The sequence below is a fragment of the Bos indicus genome, chromosome 7 (genome assembly GCF_029378745.1).
Source record: "Bos indicus isolate NIAB-ARS_2022 breed Sahiwal x Tharparkar chromosome 7, NIAB-ARS_B.indTharparkar_mat_pri_1.0, whole genome shotgun sequence".
In the NCBI taxonomy this organism is placed as follows: domain Eukaryota; kingdom Metazoa; phylum Chordata; class Mammalia; order Artiodactyla; family Bovidae; genus Bos; species Bos indicus.
Genome location: NC_091766.1, coordinates 94,544,035 through 94,563,715, shown reverse-complemented (window position 1 = coordinate 94,563,715; position 19,681 = coordinate 94,544,035). Strand labels below are relative to the sequence as shown.

General features: G+C 37.7%; 1 protein-coding gene across 4 annotated transcripts in view; it reads left to right on the top strand.

The window, feature by feature from the left end:
- The window catches only part of SKIC3 (SKI3 subunit of superkiller complex), a 147,284-nt gene that overhangs the window by 109,100 nt on the left and 18,503 nt on the right, over positions 1-19,681 (top strand). For all 4 annotated transcript variants that reach the window (XM_070794038.1, XM_070794040.1, XM_070794039.1 and 1 more), the window contains 5 exons: positions 648-701; positions 882-993; positions 3,923-4,051; positions 9,822-9,943; positions 12,020-12,178. In XM_070794038.1, coding sequence (XP_070650139.1) covers positions 648-701; positions 882-993; positions 3,923-4,051; positions 9,822-9,943; positions 12,020-12,178 — 576 coding nt within the window. The remainder of the gene's footprint in view (positions 1-647; positions 702-881; positions 994-3,922; positions 4,052-9,821; positions 9,944-12,019; positions 12,179-19,681) is intronic.

The following is a 19,681-nucleotide window of genomic DNA, read 5'->3' as shown; positions in this document are numbered from 1 at the left end:
CTATAGATGTTTTAAAAATACTGTGTTTTCTTGGAGTGAAGTTATATTAGTTTATCTTAAAATAAATTTTGTGGAATCTCCACTGAGTCTTTGTTTCACAATCTTGTATATTGTTAGAAAATTGTATGTTTGTTTGTTACCACTGTGAAATCATGTAATTCTTGGACCTTTAATGAAAATTGTAAAAGAGCAGAGTTGAAATTCTCATAGTAGAAAAGATTTTCTTTTATAAAAATATTAAACTAGTTTTTTGAAACAGTGGTATTAAGTTGGTGCTTAGAGAGCTTAAAGGCTTCCCTGGTGGCTCAGTGGGTAAAAGAGTCTGCCTGCAATGAGGGAGACCTGGGTTCGATCCCTGGGTCAGAAAGATCCTCTAGAAAAGGAAATGGCAACCCACTCCAGTATTCTTGACTGGAGAATCCCATGAACAGAGGAGCCTGGCGGGCTACAGTCCATGGGGTCACAAAGAGTTGGATATGACTGAGTGACTAACACTTTCACTTTCTCAGGAAGTTTAAAAGTTAATATAAATGTGATAAAACTGAACCTTTCAAATGATTTAATGTAAAGATTCTATCAGTCTTAATTTTTACTTTTTCATGGAAGTTTATGCATTTATCTAAGTAATCATTTGTTTACTATTATAGGGAGGTGCAGTGGCAGGAAACGTGGCTCATATTCTGGACTCAAATCATGGAAAGGTTAGTTTGCCCCACTTCAGGGCAATGTTTTACTTGTTAAATAATATTATTGATGAATGAGTAATTTTTTTTCTTAAGCTCAGGAGTCACATCATATTCAGTATAGTACTATTTTTCATCACTTTGAAAGTCAAGGAGCTGTAAAGAGAATTGGTTAACACTCTCTTTTCTCTTATGTAGAAGGCATTACTGTACACTGCAGTAAATCAGTTGGCTATGGGAAGCAATTCAGCAGAAGATGAGAAAAATACTGCACTAAAGACCATTCAGAAGGCAGCTCTCCTTTCTCCAGGTGAATATAATATAATCCATTTCATACATAGGATTCTGTTCATCTTACATTTGTGAAGCAAAGTTTGTACTTTTATGAAATGAGAGAATTTTAAAATATTTTAAGATCTTGCATATTATTTGATTATCTGCATTCAGCTACTGATACTTGAGAGATAATTAGTTACTGGACTAGGCTCAGAGGAATATCTCTTTAAAGATAGGTCATTAACCATTATTGAAAATCTGAATTATATACTTTCAAGAAGTAGTTTTATGTCTGTTTTCCTATCAGTCAGGTTTAATGAGGTTTATCTATAGCTACTAAATTATTTAATAAACATATTTAGTTACTTTTATGTATAGTTAGTTTCTTGAAGAGTGGATATATGTATTCTGTTGTAACTGTTAGAACTGACAGGGTGCTGACCTCACCTGAACTAACCTCTTCTCAGTTCTAACCAGAATTATGTGTACCATTGATCACCAAAGGCCCGAGGAATTGCTATAAATGGCATCAGCTTTCTTCCATTACTACTACTGGAAAAATGCTTTAGAGAACTGGAAAGTCTGGCAAAGTAGGGTTATGGGGTATATTTTTACAAAATATTGTTTTTAATATAAAACATAAGCTTTAAACAATATATTCCACCAGAGCACTTCAAACATTTGTTTGATCAGAATGCTATTGCTTTTGGCCAGGGACTGTGGGGAAACATTGTACAAAGAACAGATTTGATGTCATCCTCACAATAAATTATAGAGCTTGTAACTAAACTTCAGAGATTATTTTATAAAACAAGTAGACAGACCTGTCCTTGTTTATTTTTTCTTTCATTTTTGAAATAGAATAAAAAGGAACGTAAATATTTGGTTTTGTCTGTGTTACATGTTAGGTAAGTGTCTGATTTTTAAAAGTGTTCTCAAGCAAGTTATTAGGTATAGAATTGCTCTCAAGAATTCTTACTGTGGATCTAGAATGATTGATGTAAGTCTTTGATTATGTAAGTGAGATACACTTAAGAAAGGTAAGATTGCCCAGGAAAGTGAATGTAATTGTAGTTATGTGTAGTGGCTGTATACCTAGGCTTTATTGATCTTTAGTTAAACAAAGTTTTGATAGATGGTACTCCAAGGAATCTTTTCAGAAATTTAAATGTAATCCCAAGAATTTAGAGTTGAATAGAAAGAAATCCAATGTCTGTTAGATTAATGATTCTGTGATATTAAAAGATATGTTAAGCCAAGTATATGAAAAACATTAGATTTCTAGTATAATATATGTATATATGTGTGTATATGTATACATATTTGTATATATGTATACTAATTATCACTTTGTTTCATAAGGAATTTGAGTTGCTGGTTATTTCTAGAAGAGAAAACAACAATTCTTCTGAACTATTTATGGCAAGAGAAGTTGCTTCCAGCTAATGTCTATCCCTCCCCCCAAAATCTAAACTATACAGTACCCTAAGAGCCTTAAATGAGTTGTTCATTTAATCTTAGAAATATAGAAATTGAGTCCACTTCATTTGAAATTACAGAATATTACACCTCAGGGCACCTGAACTGTCATTTAATTTAGATGCCTTGTTTTATAAAAGTGTGTGTTCCAAAGGGAAGGTGGCTGCACAGTTCATTAGTGGCATTGTTAGACCTAAAACCCCAGGCCTAAGACTCAGTCATGTGCCTTTCATTATATAGTGTTCAGATCGCATCATAAATTCTTGGAAATGGTCCCCATTCTCTTATTCTGGATTTGATGTTCTATGATATTTAAAATAAGCTAGTCATTATCTTCACTTTCATGCATTGGGGAAGGAAATGGCAACCCACTCCAGTGTTCTTGCCTGGAGAATCCCATGGGTGGGGAGCCTGATGGGCTGCCATCTATGGGGTCGCACAGAGTCGGACACGACTGAAGTGACTTAGTAGTAGTAGTCATTATCTGGGCAGAAACTATTTTGTAATATCAAGGTAACTACTTAATTTTTTGTAAAAATTTTTGGTCTACATAACATTTCTAATGATTCCTGTATAATCTGTAAATGAAATAGATCTACTTCAGACATTTGATAGACAGTATATGTTGGATGGGGCAGTTAGATAAGAAAAAATTAAAATCTAGAGCTAAGGAGTATGTTTAAATGACTGTATTGTTAACTGGAACCTCTTGTAGGATTTTAAAATTATCCATTTTTTCTTTAAGGGTAAACGGACTGAAAATATTAACCTGTAAAATATGATTTGTGAAATACAAGACCAAGCAAATAAAAAAACCTAAATTCCAAATCCGAGTGCAGCTTTCTGTTTTCACAATTAACTCTTGAAAAGAGTCTGTACTCATAATCTCTTTTATTACCTCTCAACTCACCACTATCAAGGTGTGAAGGAAGGAAAAAAAGATCAAATAAATGAAGGGATATATAATCAAAATTGCTTCACTTGGAATGATAAAGTGACTTTCATGTTTGGCTGTTAGAACATAGGTAAAATGGAGTTGTCTTGAGGTTTTCCTTTGCTTCAAACTTTTTTTAAGAACTGAGAAATTGTGTTACCTCGCTTTTCCTGTGACTGAGCCTTTAGTATAGGGACAGAGTGATGAACACAACTGAGACTTGTCCTTGGAATTCAGTGAATGTGACTGTAATTAACCTTCCACAACAGCATAGTACTCTAGGCACCACTCATGTAACCAGCAGTGGAAGAAGAGTTTAATAGGATATTTCTTATCCTCTGATGTGTTTGGAAAAAACGGCAAATCTTGAAGGATGGATATAGTATTGTGTCTTATGAGTTAGTTTTTCTTTAAGAAAATAGAACTTTTCTGTAGATAACATTTTTTTATTTTATTTTTTGGTGTTTATAAACTCTTACTTTCAGTTTTGGTAGTTTTTCAGCAGCATGTTGATATCGACAAGCCTCCTAATTGTATTTCTTATGTCTAGGTGATCCTGCTGTCTGGGCTGGGCTGATGGCAGCTTGTCATGCTGATGATATACTGGCTCTAGTGAGCAGCACTCAGCCAAAGAGGATGGATTTATACTTGGCACTGTTGTCTGCTGTTTCTGCTTCAAGTAAGTTTGAAAAAGCATTTAATACATGATATATTCAAGATAAAGTATTCAGAAGGATATTGCCAAAAGCTAATAGGCAGAATTAGCCGTGCATGAAAGGCTATTATATTCTCATCTAACAAAGCTTAAGAACAAGACAAAATGGTCAAATCATTTTTAAGGAGTTCATCTGCATTCAGAACAAACCTTAAGAACATTATAGGAACAGAACTATCCAGCATTCAGCAAGGTAAAATTCACAATGTCTGGTATCCAGATAAGACTTGATAAGCATGCAAACAAGTGGAAAAATACCACCCATGATGAGGAGGAAAATCAATCAATAGAAACAGATCAACAAAAGACATAAGGTAGAAATCTCTTTAACATGTAATTAGCTGTTTAAAGCACATACGACAATAGCACAGAGGCCAGGAGGAGAAAATGGAAGTATTTTTTGTAAAGGTTTTATACTATAAGTGGTAAAATATTACAGTCATCTGTAAGTATTCAGGGGGATTTGTTCTGTGACCTCCCTCAGATATCAAAATCCACTGATGCACAACTCTTATATAAAATGATGTATAATAGTTGACTCTGCTTGTCCGTGGGTTCCATATCTACAGATACAGAGGGCCAAGTGTACTTAAAGTTAGATGGTGACAGGTTGATGATAAATACGCTAAACTTTAAAGTAGATACTAAAAAAAAATAGTTATAAGTTTGCAATAAGCCACTGAAGTAGAAAAAAATGGGGTATAAAAAATAATCCAAGAAAGGAAGAAAAGAGAACATTGAATAAAGAGAGAACAACAGCACAATAGAGTCTAGTTCAGTTCAGTCGCTCAGTCATGTTCGACTCTCTGCGACCCCATGAATCGCAGCACGCCACGCCTCCCTGTCCATCACCAGCTCCCGGAGTTTACTCAGACTCACGTCCATCGAGTCAGTGATGCCATCCAGCCATCTCATCCTCTGTCGTCCCCTTCTCCTTCTGCCCCCAATCCCTCCCAGCATCAGAGTCTTTTCCAATGAGTCAACTCTTCGCATGAGGTGGCCAAAGTACTGGAGTTTCAGCTTTAGCATCATTCCTTCCAAAGAAATCCCAGGGCTTATCTCCTTCAGAATGGACTGGTTGGATCTCCTTGCAGTCCAAGGGACTCTCAAGAGTCTTCTCCAACACCACAGCTCAAAAGCATCAATTCTTCAGTGCTCAGCCTTCTTCACAGTCCAACTCTCACATCCATACATGACCACAGGAAAAACCATAGCCTTGACTAGACGAACCTTTGTTGGCAAAGTAATGTCTCTGCTTTTCAATATGCTATCTAGGTTGGTCGTAACTTTCCTTCCAAGGAGTAAGCGTCTTTTAATTTCATGGCTGCAGTCACCATCTGTAGTGATTTTGGAGCCCCCAAAAATAAAGTCTGACACTGTTTACACTGTTTCCCCATCTATTTCCCATGAAGTGATAGGACCGGATGCCATGATCTTCATTTTCTGAATGTTGAGCTTTAAGCCAAGTTTTTCACTCTCCACTTTCACTTTCATCAAGAGGTTTTTTAGTTCCTCTTCACTTTCTGCCATAAGGGTGGTGTCATCTGCATATCTGAGGTTATTGATATTTCTCCCGGCAATCTTGATCCCAGCTTGTGCTCCCTCCAGCCCAGCGTTTCTCATGATGTACTCTGCATATAAGTTAAATAAGCAGGGTGACAATGTACAGCCTTGACGTACTCCTTTTCCTATTTGGAACCGTCTGTTGTTCCATGTCCAGTTCTAACTGTTGCTTCCTGACCTGCATACAGATTTCTCAAGAGGCATGTCAGATGGTCTGGAATTCCCATCTCTTTCAGAATTGTCCACAGTTTATTGTGATCCACACAGTCAAAGGCTTTGGCATAGTCAATAAAGCAGAAATAGATGTTTTTCTGGAACTCTATTGCTTTTTCTATGATCCAGCGGATGTTGGCAATTTGATCTCTGGTTCCTCTGCCTTTTCTAAAACCAGCTTGAACATCAGGAAGTTCATGGTTCACGTATTGCTGAAGCCTGGCTTGGAGAATTTTAAGCATTACTTTACTAGCATGTGAGATGAGTGCAATTGTGTGGTAGTTTGAGCATTCTTCGGCATTGCCTTTCTTTGGGATTGGAATGAAAACTGACCTTTTCCAGTCCTGTGGCCACTGCTGAGTTTTCCAAATTTGCTGGCATATTGAGTGCAGCACTTTCACAGCATCATCTTTCAGGATTTGGAATAGCTCAACTGGAATTCCGTCACCTCCACTAGCTTTGTTCGTAGTGATGTTTTCTAAGGCCCACTTGACTTCACATTCCAGGATGTCTGGCTCTAGGTCAGTGATCACACCATCGTGATTATCTGGGTCGTGAAGATCTTTTTTGTACAGTTCTTCTGTGCATTCTTGCCACCTCTTCTTAATATCTTCTGCTTCTGTTAGGTCCATACCATTTCTGTCCTTTATTTAGCCCATCTTTGCATGAAATGTTCCCTTGGTATCTCTAATTTTCTTGAAGAGATCTCTAGTCTTTCCATTCTGTTGTTTTTCTCTATTTAAACCCAACCAAATCAATAATCAAGTTAAGTATAAATGCTCTAAGTACCCCAGTTAAAAGGCAGATTGACAGGTTGGATAAAAAAGCAAGAGCTTTTACTGCTTAAAGGAAACATAGCAAAATATTGACCTATATTTTAAGACAAAAGTAATCTCATGCTATCTATAAAATAGATAAGCAACAAGCACCTGCCATATATAAAATAGGTAAAAAAGGACCTGCCTTATAACACAGGTGAGCTATATTTATGTCTTGGGCATGTGTGCTTAGTCACTTCAGTCGTGTCTGACCTTTTGCGACCCTATGGACTGTAGCTCACCAAGCTCCTCTGTCCATGGGATTCTCCAGGCAAGAATACTGAAGTAGGTTGCCATGCCCTCCTCTGGGGGATCTTTCCCACCCAGGGATTGAACGTGGGTCTCCTGCATCTTCTGCATCGCAGGCAGATTCTTTACCACTGAGCCACCAGGGAAGCCCTTTAATAACTTGTAATAACCTATAATGGAAAAGAATCTGAAAAAGAATATATATGTTTTATATATATATACGTGTGTGTGTGTATATACACACACATATGTAGATATGTATAACTGAATCACTTCTTTGTATACCTGAAACATTGTAAATCAGCTATATATCTATTTAAAAAAAGATTTTAAAAAAGACAAAAATGATCTAACAAATTAGAGAATGGTAAAAGACTCTTGCAAGTCCTTTGGACTGCAAGGAGATCCAACCAGTCCATCCTAAAGGAGACCAGTCCTAGGTGTTCATTGGAAGGACTGATGCTGAGGCTGAAACTCCAATACTTTGGCCACCTCATGTGAAGAGTTGACTCATTGGAAAAGTCTCTGATGCTGGGAGGGATTCGGGGCAGGAGGAGAAGGGGACGACAGAGCATGAGATGGCTGGATGGCATCACTGACTCGATGGACGTGAGTTTGGGTGAACTCTGGGAGTTGGTGATGGACAGGGAGGCCTGGAGTGGTGCAATTCATGGGGTCGCAGAGCTGGACACGACTGAGCGACTTCACTTTCACTTTTGACTTTCATGCATTGGAGAAGGAAATGGCAACCCACTCTAGTGTTCTTGCCTGGAGAATCCCAGGGATGGGGAAGCCTGGTGGGCTGCCGTCTATGGGGTCACACAGAGTCGGACACGACTGAAGTGACTTAGCAGTAGCAGTATCATATTATGGAGGCTTCCTTGGTGGCTCAGCCAGTAAAGAATCCGTCTGCAATGCTGGAGACCTAGGTTCGATCCCTGGGTTGGGAAGATCCCCTGGAGAAGGCAGTGGTTACCCACTCCAGTATTCTGGCCTGGAGAATTCCAGGGACTGTATAGCAGTCCATGGGTTTGCAAAGAGTCAGACATGACTGAGCAACTTTCACCACTACATCGTATTATGAGCCATTAAGCAAATCTAAATAAATTTTAAAATCATACAGAGTATGTTATCTTAATACAGTTGAATTTAAGAATCAATAACAATAAATCTGGAAAATTCTCAAATATTCAAAAATTTAATAGACTTTCAAATAATCCAGGTCAAAGAATGAAGCAGGAGGGAAATTAGAAAGTATTTTGAACTGAATGAAAGTGAAAAATCAATATATAAAATCCTGTGATGCTACTCAAGTACTGCTTATAAGAAAATTTTAGCACTAAATGTCTACATCAGGAAATAAGAAGGGCTTCAAATTGATGATCTCAACTTCTCCCTTGAGAAAGTAGAAAATAGAGAGGGAAATTAAACCAAAGTAAGCAGAATAAAAGAAAATAGAGTAGAGATCTGTGAAATAGAAAACAGAAAATCAACAAAAGCAAAACCTAGTTCTTTGAGATCAATGAAATTGATAAATCTCTAGCTAGGCATCAGGAAAAAATTGTCAGGAATGAGAGAGGATACATCTCTATAGCTATTAAAAGGCTCATAGTGAAAGTGAAAGTGGCTCAGTTGTGTCTGACTCTTTGCAACCCCATGGACTGTAGTCCATGGAATTCTCCAGGCCAGAATACTGGAGTGGATAGCCTTTCCCTTCTCCAGGGGTTCTTACCAACCCAGGGATTGAACCCAGGTCTCCCACATTGCAGGTGGATTCTTTTACCAACTGAGCCACAAGGGAAGCCCAAAAAGGCTCATAAGAGAATCTTAAGAACAGTTTTATGCCCCTAAATTTGGTAATGCTGATGAAATGGATAAATTCCTTAAAAGACAGAGAGCTTACTTAAGAAGAAATAAACTGAATAGCTTTGTATCTATTAAAGAGACTGAATTTATAGTTAAAAATCTTATATAGAAACCTCCAGGGCCAGATAGAATTCTACCAAACACTGAAGTAAAAAATAATACCAGCTCTATACAACTCTTCCAGGAAATTGAAAAGGTAGTGACATTTCCTAACTTCTGCTCTGAGGTCACCATTACATAAATACCGAAACTAGAGAAAGGCATTACAAGCAAACTACGAAAACTACAGGTGCGGACATTTATAACAAAACTTTCACAATTCAAATCCAGTAACACACAAAAAAGATAGTACTACATCATGATCAAGTGGGATTTATTCTAGGAATGCAAGGTTGCTTTAATATTTGAAAATGAATGTAAAATTTACCATATTAAATGCTATAAAACATGCCAAAGAGTTTATCCTTTATGGTTTCATTTATATGAAATTCAAGTAATACAAACTGATCTATTGTGAGAGAAAATAATGAGTGAGTGTCTGGGGACAGAGGGAAAGAGGAGAGGAGGGTTGGGGACAGGAAGGATTACCAAGGAGTAAGAACAAGCTATTCATGATGGTGGATGCATTTATTATCTTGATAGTCATGATAGTTCATAGATAGATGCTTATGTCAAAAGTTATCAGATTTATAGTTTGAATATGTACAGTTTATCATATGTCAATTATATTGCAATAAATCTTTACTTTTTTCATTGAATTATTTTCAGTTTTACTGGAGACTGATTTTTTTTTTTAATGAAAGTCACAAATATAAAAAGTCTTAAGTTATTCAGCCACAAATATTCCTACTATGAAACTTTTCAGAAATCTGTCTCATGTTGAGATAGTCTGTGATATTCCAGTGGTATGTGTAAAAGTTGTATTGCGTGGTAAGTTTAATTGTCATACTTAATAACTAATTACTTCTCAGAGAACACATTATAACTGCAGAAAAAAGTTTTAACATTAACTTGTTTTATTGTAGTTAAAGACAGAGAATTCTTTGAAAATTACAACCAGTCTCTTGAAAGGTGGTCTCTCTCTCAAGCTGTCACTGGTCTAATAGACACAGGAAGAATATCCAAAGCTGAAGCCCTCTGCACAAAGGTATTTTTATGGAATTGAGACTCGTGAATTCTTATCCTACTTGGAAAATAACTTCAAAAATAGAGTGCACATTATTTAGAGAGCATTTGGTTGTGATGGTGGTGGTGATGATAATGAAGATAATACCCAGTATTAACTGAGTACTTACTATAGGCTAGTTAATACATTTAGCAGTTTGTATTTGACCTTCACAACAATCCTGTGATTTAGGTATTTATTATTATCCCCATTTATACAAAAGAGAAAACTAAGGCTTAAAGAGTGTAACTAATTTGTATAAGAGTTCACAGGTAGAAATTGACAGACTTGCTGTTTAAGGTCACATGTGTCTGACTCTTGAGACTCAAAGTTGAATTTATTTGGGGTGTTTCTTATGGAAGTAGTATTTTCCTTTGATTTCTAATTACTCTCTTTAGAATGCTATGTTTTCCAGCATCCCTGCATTTTCCCAAAGTTCTGAACCGTATAGAATGACCGTGGGGACTATTAAGTGGGTGACTGAAATTACTGAGTAATCAGTTTTTACCTACCTGGATTGTAGTCTCTGTGAGTAAATTCTTAGACTTTGCCTGACCCATAGTAGAGGCTCAATAAATATTTATTGAATGAACAAATCAGTTTTATAAACCTACTCAGAAATAACTTAATGAATAAGGAGAGATTTAGACATCACTTTTCCTGAAAACACCTTTTTTTTTTCCCATAAATACTTACCCGGGAGATTGTGTTGTTTTTCTAGAAATGTTTTTGAAAGATCACTATGAATTTTACAGAGAGAGAGGAATGGATCTTTGAAGATCCCTTTGGTCCTTGAATTCTCTGAAAAGCAGAATCATACATTATCTCTTTTATTTAAGAAATTCCATCTAGGTTCAGGACAGTTCAGTATAATACAGTGACTGTTTAGTGAGCGTAAATTGGCAGTTGCTTCTTACTCTCTCTGACAGAGTAAGGGATACTTTTATGAACCTTTCCTCATCATTTTAAGGTTCTAATCTCTTACTTAGAAGAAAGCAATCACATACCTTTCAGAAATAAGGACATTTAGAACTATGACCTAATAGAAGATAAAGAATTAGGTTATTGAGAGACAGACAATAAAGAAAGATATGTCTAAAACAATAGTGGAAGGATTTGCTTGGAGAACTAGCCTTAACTTCTTGTATGTGTATATTGCGGATATATATTACATATATTACATATACATATACATATTGTATATATAATTATAATACATATATACATATAAACAACATATACATTTATAAATATATATATATATATACACACACACACACACACACATACATACAATACTTTTATGTCTATGTATGTGTTTTAAGGTATAAATAAATGGCTTAGGGAAATATGTATAAGAAGTCTGTGCCTGGAGGAAGGACAATGTGTATCTTTATTAAGATGTTGAGAAAGGGAAAAAATTATAGCTCTTTCCTTCTTACATAGTATGCATATGCCCAGTTGCTTCAGTCATGTCCAACTCTTTGCAACCCTATGGACTATCGCCCTCTAGGCTTCTCTGTCCATGGGATTCTCCAGGCAAGAATACTGGAGTAGGTTGCCATGCCCTCCTCCAGGGGACCTTTCTGACCCAGGGATCAAACACGTGTCTCCTGAATCTCTGGCATTGCAGGCGGACTCTACTTCTGAGTCACCAGGGAAGCCCCTCTTACATAACACAGTTTCTTCTAAATAAGGGATAATACTAGCCTTCACTGTTAATTTTATATTTTCTTAGTTCAGCTATTTATATGCAGACTCTAAATTTTTCAGGCTATCACCTAAGAATAAACCATCAAAGGAACGTACTAAATCTAAGAGTGACAATTTATAAACTACAGTAGTAGTATTACTGATTTTAGAGTTTATTTAAGTATAGAGTTTGATATTCCCAAGATGATCAGTGTTCTTTTTTTACTTTTGCTGTTATTTTTTAATAAGAAAAGGTTAAATTCAGGTTTGTTTTTTTTTTTCAGTATGGAGAATAGCTTAATTGCCTTTTACATTTAACATTTCAGAACCTGTTTCACGAATTTCTGTTTGGGGTTTGATTTTTAGAATTTAAAAAGTAACCCTGATCAACCAGCTATTATCTTACTCTTGAGACAAGTTCAATGTAAACCACTCCTGGAGTCACAAAAACCTCTCCCAGACACTGTACTTGAAGAGCTGCAAAAAACAGTCATGTCCAACTCAACCTCTGTTCCCGCTTGGCAGGTAAATTTTCTCTTTTGTTATGTGAGTCCTGGGGCTGGTGCACTGGGATGACCCAGAGGGATGCTATGGGGAGGGAGGTGGGGGGGGGGGGGTTCAGGATTGGGAACACGTGTACACCCGTGGTGGATTCATGTTGATGTATGGCAAAACCAATACAATATTGTAAAGTAAAAAAAATAATAATAATAATTAAAAAAATTTTTTTAAACTATTATAAAAAAAAATGCTCTGTGATGTTCAGTGAGGTCAAGGGTATGCCCCACTTTTGTCTTGCCTTTAAACCCACTGTGTCTCTCGTTTTCACATAGTAGTTAATATGTGGTTAATATCTCTCATTAACCACAATAGTTAGAGAAACTAAAGAAGTTGATTATTCATTAAGGATCTGCTGCTGCATGGCTTTAAAGCATTTAAAATCGCTGGTTATAAACCTTTCCATTTAAAACAGTATTGAAAATAATGTCTTTTATAAGGAGTTGATGTAAGAGAGCTAAGTGTTACAAACATAATAAGCTTGCCATAATGGTGCTTAACTCTCCCTTTAGAGGCGATGTGTGTAGCTTTTCCTTAGCTTCTTTACAGGTAACCTGTATCTAAGATTCTAATGGGTTTTCAGTGCCTTCAGAAATAGTTATTTTCAGGATTGATGCCAGAATCCCTAAGCTGTCAGCCCTTTTAGCTGGCTCTGCTTACCACAATGACAAGTACATAATGATCACTACCTACTTTATTCTTATTGTTACTAAAATACAAAAAGCATATATATTGCTCAACTTGTTACAGTTCTTTCATGCCCTGAGACAGTATCAAAGGGACTTTTTGACACAGGTTTTACAGAAGTTTGTTTTACTACAGTTCTTCATTTGATCTTTTGTTCTATGAATGTTTTGATGTCCTGCTTAAAAAGATTATCTAATGGTGTAAAATAGTTGGATTATGCACATTAAGCTTCCTTTTTACTCTAATCCTTGAAGAAGGATGGTGCTTTTCTCCCCCTCTCAGAGTAAATTTGCCATATGAGACTTAACATACTTTAATTCTAAGGTCAACTGGATATTGATGATCTCATGTTCTTTATCAAGGGGAAAAGCACTTTGTCAAACTAAAAGGGAAAAATTAAAGGATAAATTATGCAGTAAATAAAGTCTTAAGAGATAGCATATGTGTTTTCTTTTATACCATGATATAATTCACAAAGAATAGAATGTAAAAATCTTACTATATATGTAAGTAATTTTAACCATTACTTACATCAAGATGTAGGGATTTCCCAGGTGGCTCAGTGCTAAAGAATCTGCCAGTGCAGGAGACACAGGAGACTCAGGTTTGATTCCTGGGTTGGGAATATCCCTGGAGAAGGAAATGACAACTCAGTCTAGTATTCTTGCCTGGGAAATCCCATGGACAGAGGAGCCAGGCAGGCTACGGTCAGTAGGGTCACAAAGAGTTGACACGGCTTAGCGACTGAACACACACGTCAAGGTATAGAGCAGTTCCTGCAGCCTAGTGGCCTCCTCCTCCGTTGTTTAGTTGCTAAGCGTACCCAACCTTTTTGTGACCCCATGAACTGTATCCTGCCAGTCTCCTCTGTACGTGGGATTTCCCAGGCAAGAATACTGCAGTAGGTTGCCATTTCCTTCTCCGTGGGATCTTCCCTACCCAGGGATCAAACCAACATCTCCTGCACTGGCATGTAGCTTCTTTACTGCTGAGCCACCAGGGAAGCCCAAATAAATTAATGCTAGAAAGAATGATTGTCAGGATAAACTAAAGATAAGGACAGAGAACCATATGATTAATTGTTAGAATTCACTGCCACTACTTTATACCTTACCTTTATACTTTTAAAATATTTTACCTCACCAAGGTTTGAAAGAACTTAGCTTTAGATATAGTGGAATATTAAGCAAGTGTCAGGTTATATCTTAAGATGCTCTGATGTTTTCTTCTGTTGACAATTGAAGGCAAATTGTCTTGGTTTCTGAATTAATCTGGCACTGAAATGTGTTAGTTTCACAATTGTGTATGATTTTAGGGAAAAAAGGAATATTGCAATACGTGATAAACATATCCCTGGTGGCTCAGACGGTAAAGCATCTGCCTACAATGTGGGAGACCCAGGTTCAATCCCTGGGTCGGGAAAGTCCCCTGGAGAGGGAAATGGCACCCTACTCCAGTACTCTTGCCTGGAAAAATCCCATGGACAGAGGAGCCTGGGAGGCTACAGTCCATGGGGTCACAAAGAGTCGGACAGGACTGAGTGACTTCACTTTCACTTTGATAAATGTGGTGTTAGTCTTTTTCTCTAGCAGTACAGGACTGAAGACACCTTGGAATTAAGGTTGGGTATTTCTAACTGGCCATTAAATCCTGTACATATAAAGCCCCTGCAGGAAACCATAAAAGGCAATAAGAATTAATAGGATTCTAGAAAAAAAATTCTGCCCACATCCCTACTGAATAGGCACCTCAGTCATACTACCATTTTGGAATTGGTGTACCTTGCATGAAGGCCAGGTGTGTAACTGCATCTGCAGAGTCTTCATTTAAGTGTATTCTACTGCCGAAAGATTGGACGTGGTTGCTGGTATTAACACAAATTGCTAACAAAAAGTTTTCAACTTGAATATACTACTAACTGGTTATGTGATTTTAGTCCAGGTACACCCACTTCAGCTCCAGAGTCTTCATCTGAAACATGAGAGAGGAATTTTAGATAATATAATTACTGTAGAAGTCTTTTAAAAATTATCAGTAAATATTCACTGTTCAGCAGTTTAATGGAAGTACCATATAAGCAGTGGTACATTGTTGAAATAAGATCATGCTGAAGATCACTAATTGGTTTTAAGTACAGTCCTTACTTTATATACTGTTCACCTCCACACTATTAGACTTCTGTGTCTACTTTACAGAATATGCCACATGCCATGGCCAAACTCTCCCTATAACTATTACATCTAATGGCTCATGAACTGCTGCCTTCAGAATCTGTGCTTTGTTGTTCAGTCACTAAGTTGTGTCCGACTCCTTGCAACCCCATGGACTGTAGCACGCCAGGCTTATCTGTCCTCCACTATCTCCTGTGCTAGATCCAAACAGAACTGAAACCTCAGATGAGGTTTCTGTTCCATATTGAAGTAGTTCCAGTTCATGGTCTCCTAGCTACCACTTCTCCATAACTGCAAACCATTTAAGATCTGACCTGCTATCCTGTTTGGCCCTCTGTCATCTTTGGGCATCATAATTTCTGTGACTTCCTGCAACCTAGCGGCTTCCCCCATGCCTCTCCCTTTGTGACTCCCCCTGTGTCAAAAAAAGAAGGCGGCAGAACCACTATTATGCCTTATATCACTTCTGTCTAATTTTGCCTGTTTTTAAACTTGATATGTATGGAATATCTTTTTGTATGTGGTTACTTTCATTCAACATCATGTCCATGAAGTTCATTTAGTTGTTTCATGTAGCCATAGTTTTTTTTTCACTTATTTTTATGAATAATATACTGTAAGATATCCCTTTTACTGTTGATAGACATTTGGATTACAGTTGACCCTTGAACAGCATGGGTCTGAACTGCATGAGTCCAGTTATACATGGCTATTTTTCAGTAGTCCGTGGTTGGTTCAGTCCTTGCAACCATGAGTACAGAGGCTGACTGTAAGCTACATCCATGTTGTTCAAAGGTCAACTGGGTTTCCAGGTTTTGGCTGTTATAACACTGCTGGGATATGCCCTTTGTTGGGTGATAATTTCGTGAACAGAGAAGCCTGGCAGGCTATAGTCCACGGGACTGCAGAGAGTCAGACGACTGAGCTGCTAGCACTTCTGCTTTTTCTTTTCGTAGTGAAAATGTATTCACTTTAGTAGATCCTGTCCAGTGTTTCTTTAAAATGGGTTGTCAATTTATGTTTCCACCTGCAGATTATAAGCCTTCCAATTGCTGATATTGCTAGATGGTGATTATTATTTTCCCTTTTCAGTGGATATGTAGGTAATCAGATCAGATCAGATCAGTGGCTCAGTCGTGTCCGACTCTTTGCGACCCCATGAATCGCAGCACGCCAGGCCTCCCTGTCCATCACCAATTCCCGGAGTTCACTCAGACTCACGTCCATCGAGTCAGTGATGCCATCCAGCCAATTCATCCTCTGTCGTCCCCTTCTCCTCCCGCCCCCAATCCCTCCCAGCATCAGGGTCTTTTCCAATGAATCAACTCTTCGCATGAGGTGGCCAAAGGACTGGAGTTTCAGCTTTAGCATCATTCCTTCCAAAGAAGTCCCAGGGCTGATCTCCTTCAGAATGGACTGGTTGGATCTCCTTGCAGTCCAAGGGACTCTCAAGAGTCTTCTCCAACACCACAGTTCAAAAGCATCAATTCTTCGGTACTCAGCCTTCTTCACAGTCCAACTCTCACATCCATACATGACCACAGGAAAAACCATAGCCTTGACTAGACGAACCTTTGTTGGCAAAGTAATGTTAGGTTGGTCATAACTTGCCTTCCAAGGAGTAAGCATCTTTTAATTTCATGGCTGCAGTCACCATCTGTAGTGATTTTGGAGCCCAGAAAAATAAAGTCTGACACTGTTTCCCCATCTATTTCCCATAAAGTGGTGGGACCAGATGCCATGATCTTCGTTTTCTGAATGTTGAGCTTTAAGCCAACTTTTTCACTCTCCACTTTCACTTTCATCAAGAGGCTTTTTAGTTCCTCTTCACTTTCTGCCATAAGGGTGGTGTCATCTGCATATCTGAGGTTATTGATATTTCTCCCGGCAATCTTGATTCCAGCTTGTGTTTCTTCCAGTCCAGCGTTTCTCACGATGTACTCTGCATATAAGTTAAATAAACAGGGTAACAATATACAGCCTTGACGAACTCCTTTTCCTATTTGGAACCAGTCTGTTGTTCCATGTCCAGTTCTAACTGTTGCTTCCTGACCTGCATACAAATTTCTCAAGAGGCAGATCAGGTGGTCTGGTATTCCCATCTCTTTCGGAATTTTCCACAGTTTATTGTGATCCACACAGTCAAAGGCTTTGGCATAGGCAATAAAGCAGAAATAGATGTTTTTCTGGAACTCTCTTGCTTTTTCCATGATCCAGCGGATGTTGGCAATTTGATCTCTGGTTCCTCTGCCTTTTCTAAAACCAGCTTGAACATCTGGAAGTTCATGGTTCACATATTGCTGAAGCCTGGCTTGGAGAATTTTGAGCATTACTTTACTAGCGTGTGAGATGAGTGCAATTGTGTGGTAGTTTGAGCATTCTTTGGCATTGCCTTTCTTTGGGATTGGATAGTATCATATAGTGGTTCTAAGTGGAATTTGTGTGGTTAGTTTCTCGGTTGTGTCCGACTCTTTGTAACCCTGGGGATGGTAGTCTGCCAGGCTCCTCTGTCCATGGGGATTCTCCAGGCAAGAATCCTGGAGTGGGTTGCCATGCCCTCCTCCAGGGCATCTTCCAAACCCAGGGATCAAACCCAGATCTCCTGCATTCCAGGTGGATTCTTTACCATCTGAGCCACTAGGGAAGCCCAAGAATACTGGAGTGGGTAGCCTATCCCTTCTCCAATGGTTCTTCCTGACCCAGAAATTGAACCAGGGTCTCCTGCATTGCAAGTGGATTCTTCCCAGCTGAGTTACCAGGGAAGCCCTGGCAGCTAAGTGGAATTTACCTAATGAAAAATGCTGTTGAGCCACTTTTCATATGTTTATTGGATCTTGAATATCTTATTTTTAAAGTAGCGTTTCTTTACTGTAGTTTTTAATGGGCTGTTATCTTGCTGAATTGTTGAAATTCATTATATTTTCTGGCTACAAGCACATTTTTGGATATCTCTATTGCAAATATTTTCGTAATGTTATTTTTTGATGAGTAGTTCTTAATCTCAGTGAAGTCCAATTTATTATTTTTTAATGGTTAATGTTTTACCGGAGTGTTCTACTTTAGTTCATGAAGATTTTTTTCTGTTTTTCTTTAGAAACTGTTGTTCTGTCTTTCATATACAGGTCTATGATCCATCCTGGATTAATTTTTGTGAGTGTTGTAGGGTCAAGGTTCATTTTTTTCCTGTATGGATGTTAATTGTTCTAATACCATCCTTCAAAAAGACCATTATGTCCTCCACTGAATTGTCATGATGCTTTTGTTATAAATCAGGTGACTGGGTATGTGTGGTTTTTAGGGCTCTTTATTCTTTTTCTCCTTTTTCATTGATCTATTTGTTTATTATTGCTTATAGCTTTATAGTTTGTTTTGATGTGTGGAGGAAATATTAGGACCTCCAAATATTAAGACCTCCATTTTTGTTTTCCTTCAAGTTTATCTCAACCATTTTAGGTCTTTTGCATTTACCTGTGAATTGTCAGTTACCCTTACTCTCCCCGCCAAACAAAAGTCCAACTGAGGTCTAGATCGGAATTACAATCTATAGTTTAAATAATAAATAATAAATTTTTAGTTTAAATTAATCTATAGTTTAATTTGGGAAAATTAACAAAGTATTACTGTTGAGTTTCTCTGTTCATAAATGTGTTATGGGGGTGGTGGTTTAGTCGCTAATTCGTGTAGCCTGCCAGGCTCTTCTGTCCCTGGGATTCTCCAGGCAAGAATACTGGAGTGGGTTGCCATTTCCTTCTCCAGGGGATCTTCCCAACCCAGGGATTGAAGCCAGGTCTCCTGTATTGCAGGTGGATTCTTTACCAACTGAGCTGTTATAGTCCTTATTATTTAAGTTCTAAATTTGTCTCAGCAGTGTTTTAAAATTTTAAAAAGATCATAGAAATACAGTTGATTTTTATATTTTAACCTTCTAGCAGCCTTGCTAACTTATTCTTTTGAAATAGTTTTGGGTTTTCTGTATACACCAATATTTCCTTTGTGAATAATTTTTACTTTTTCTTTCTAATAATTTTAAGTTAAAATTTTTCTTGAGTCATTGCACTATTTAGAGTCTCAAATACAGTGTTAAACAGAAGTGGTGATAAGGGAACATACTGGTCTTATTCTCTGCCTCAGATAGAAAGCATTTATCATTTCAGCTACAATATTTGCTTTAGGTTTTTATAGGCATTTAACAGATTCTAAGGGCTTCCCAGGTGGTGCTAGCAGTAAAGAACCTGCTTGCCAATGCACAAGTTCTAAGAGGTGCAGGTTCGATCCTGGGGTTGGAAAGATCCCCTGGAGAGGGGCATGGCAACCCACTCCAGTGTTCTTGCCTGGAGAATCCCGTGCACAGAGGAGCCTGGTAGGCTACAGTCCATAGGATTGCAAAGAGTTGGACACCACGGAAGCAACTCAGCATTCATGCATGCAACAGATTCTAAAATGGCTGTCCAGTTTATCTTTCACATTAAGGAAATGCTTTTCTGAGTTTGTCAAGAGAGATTTGTTTTTTATCATGAATGAGTAGATTTTGGGGGGCCATCTGTGAGAATGGTTCTTTTTCTTTATTCTGTTAATATGGTAGATTGCATGGATTTTCAAATATTAAACCAAC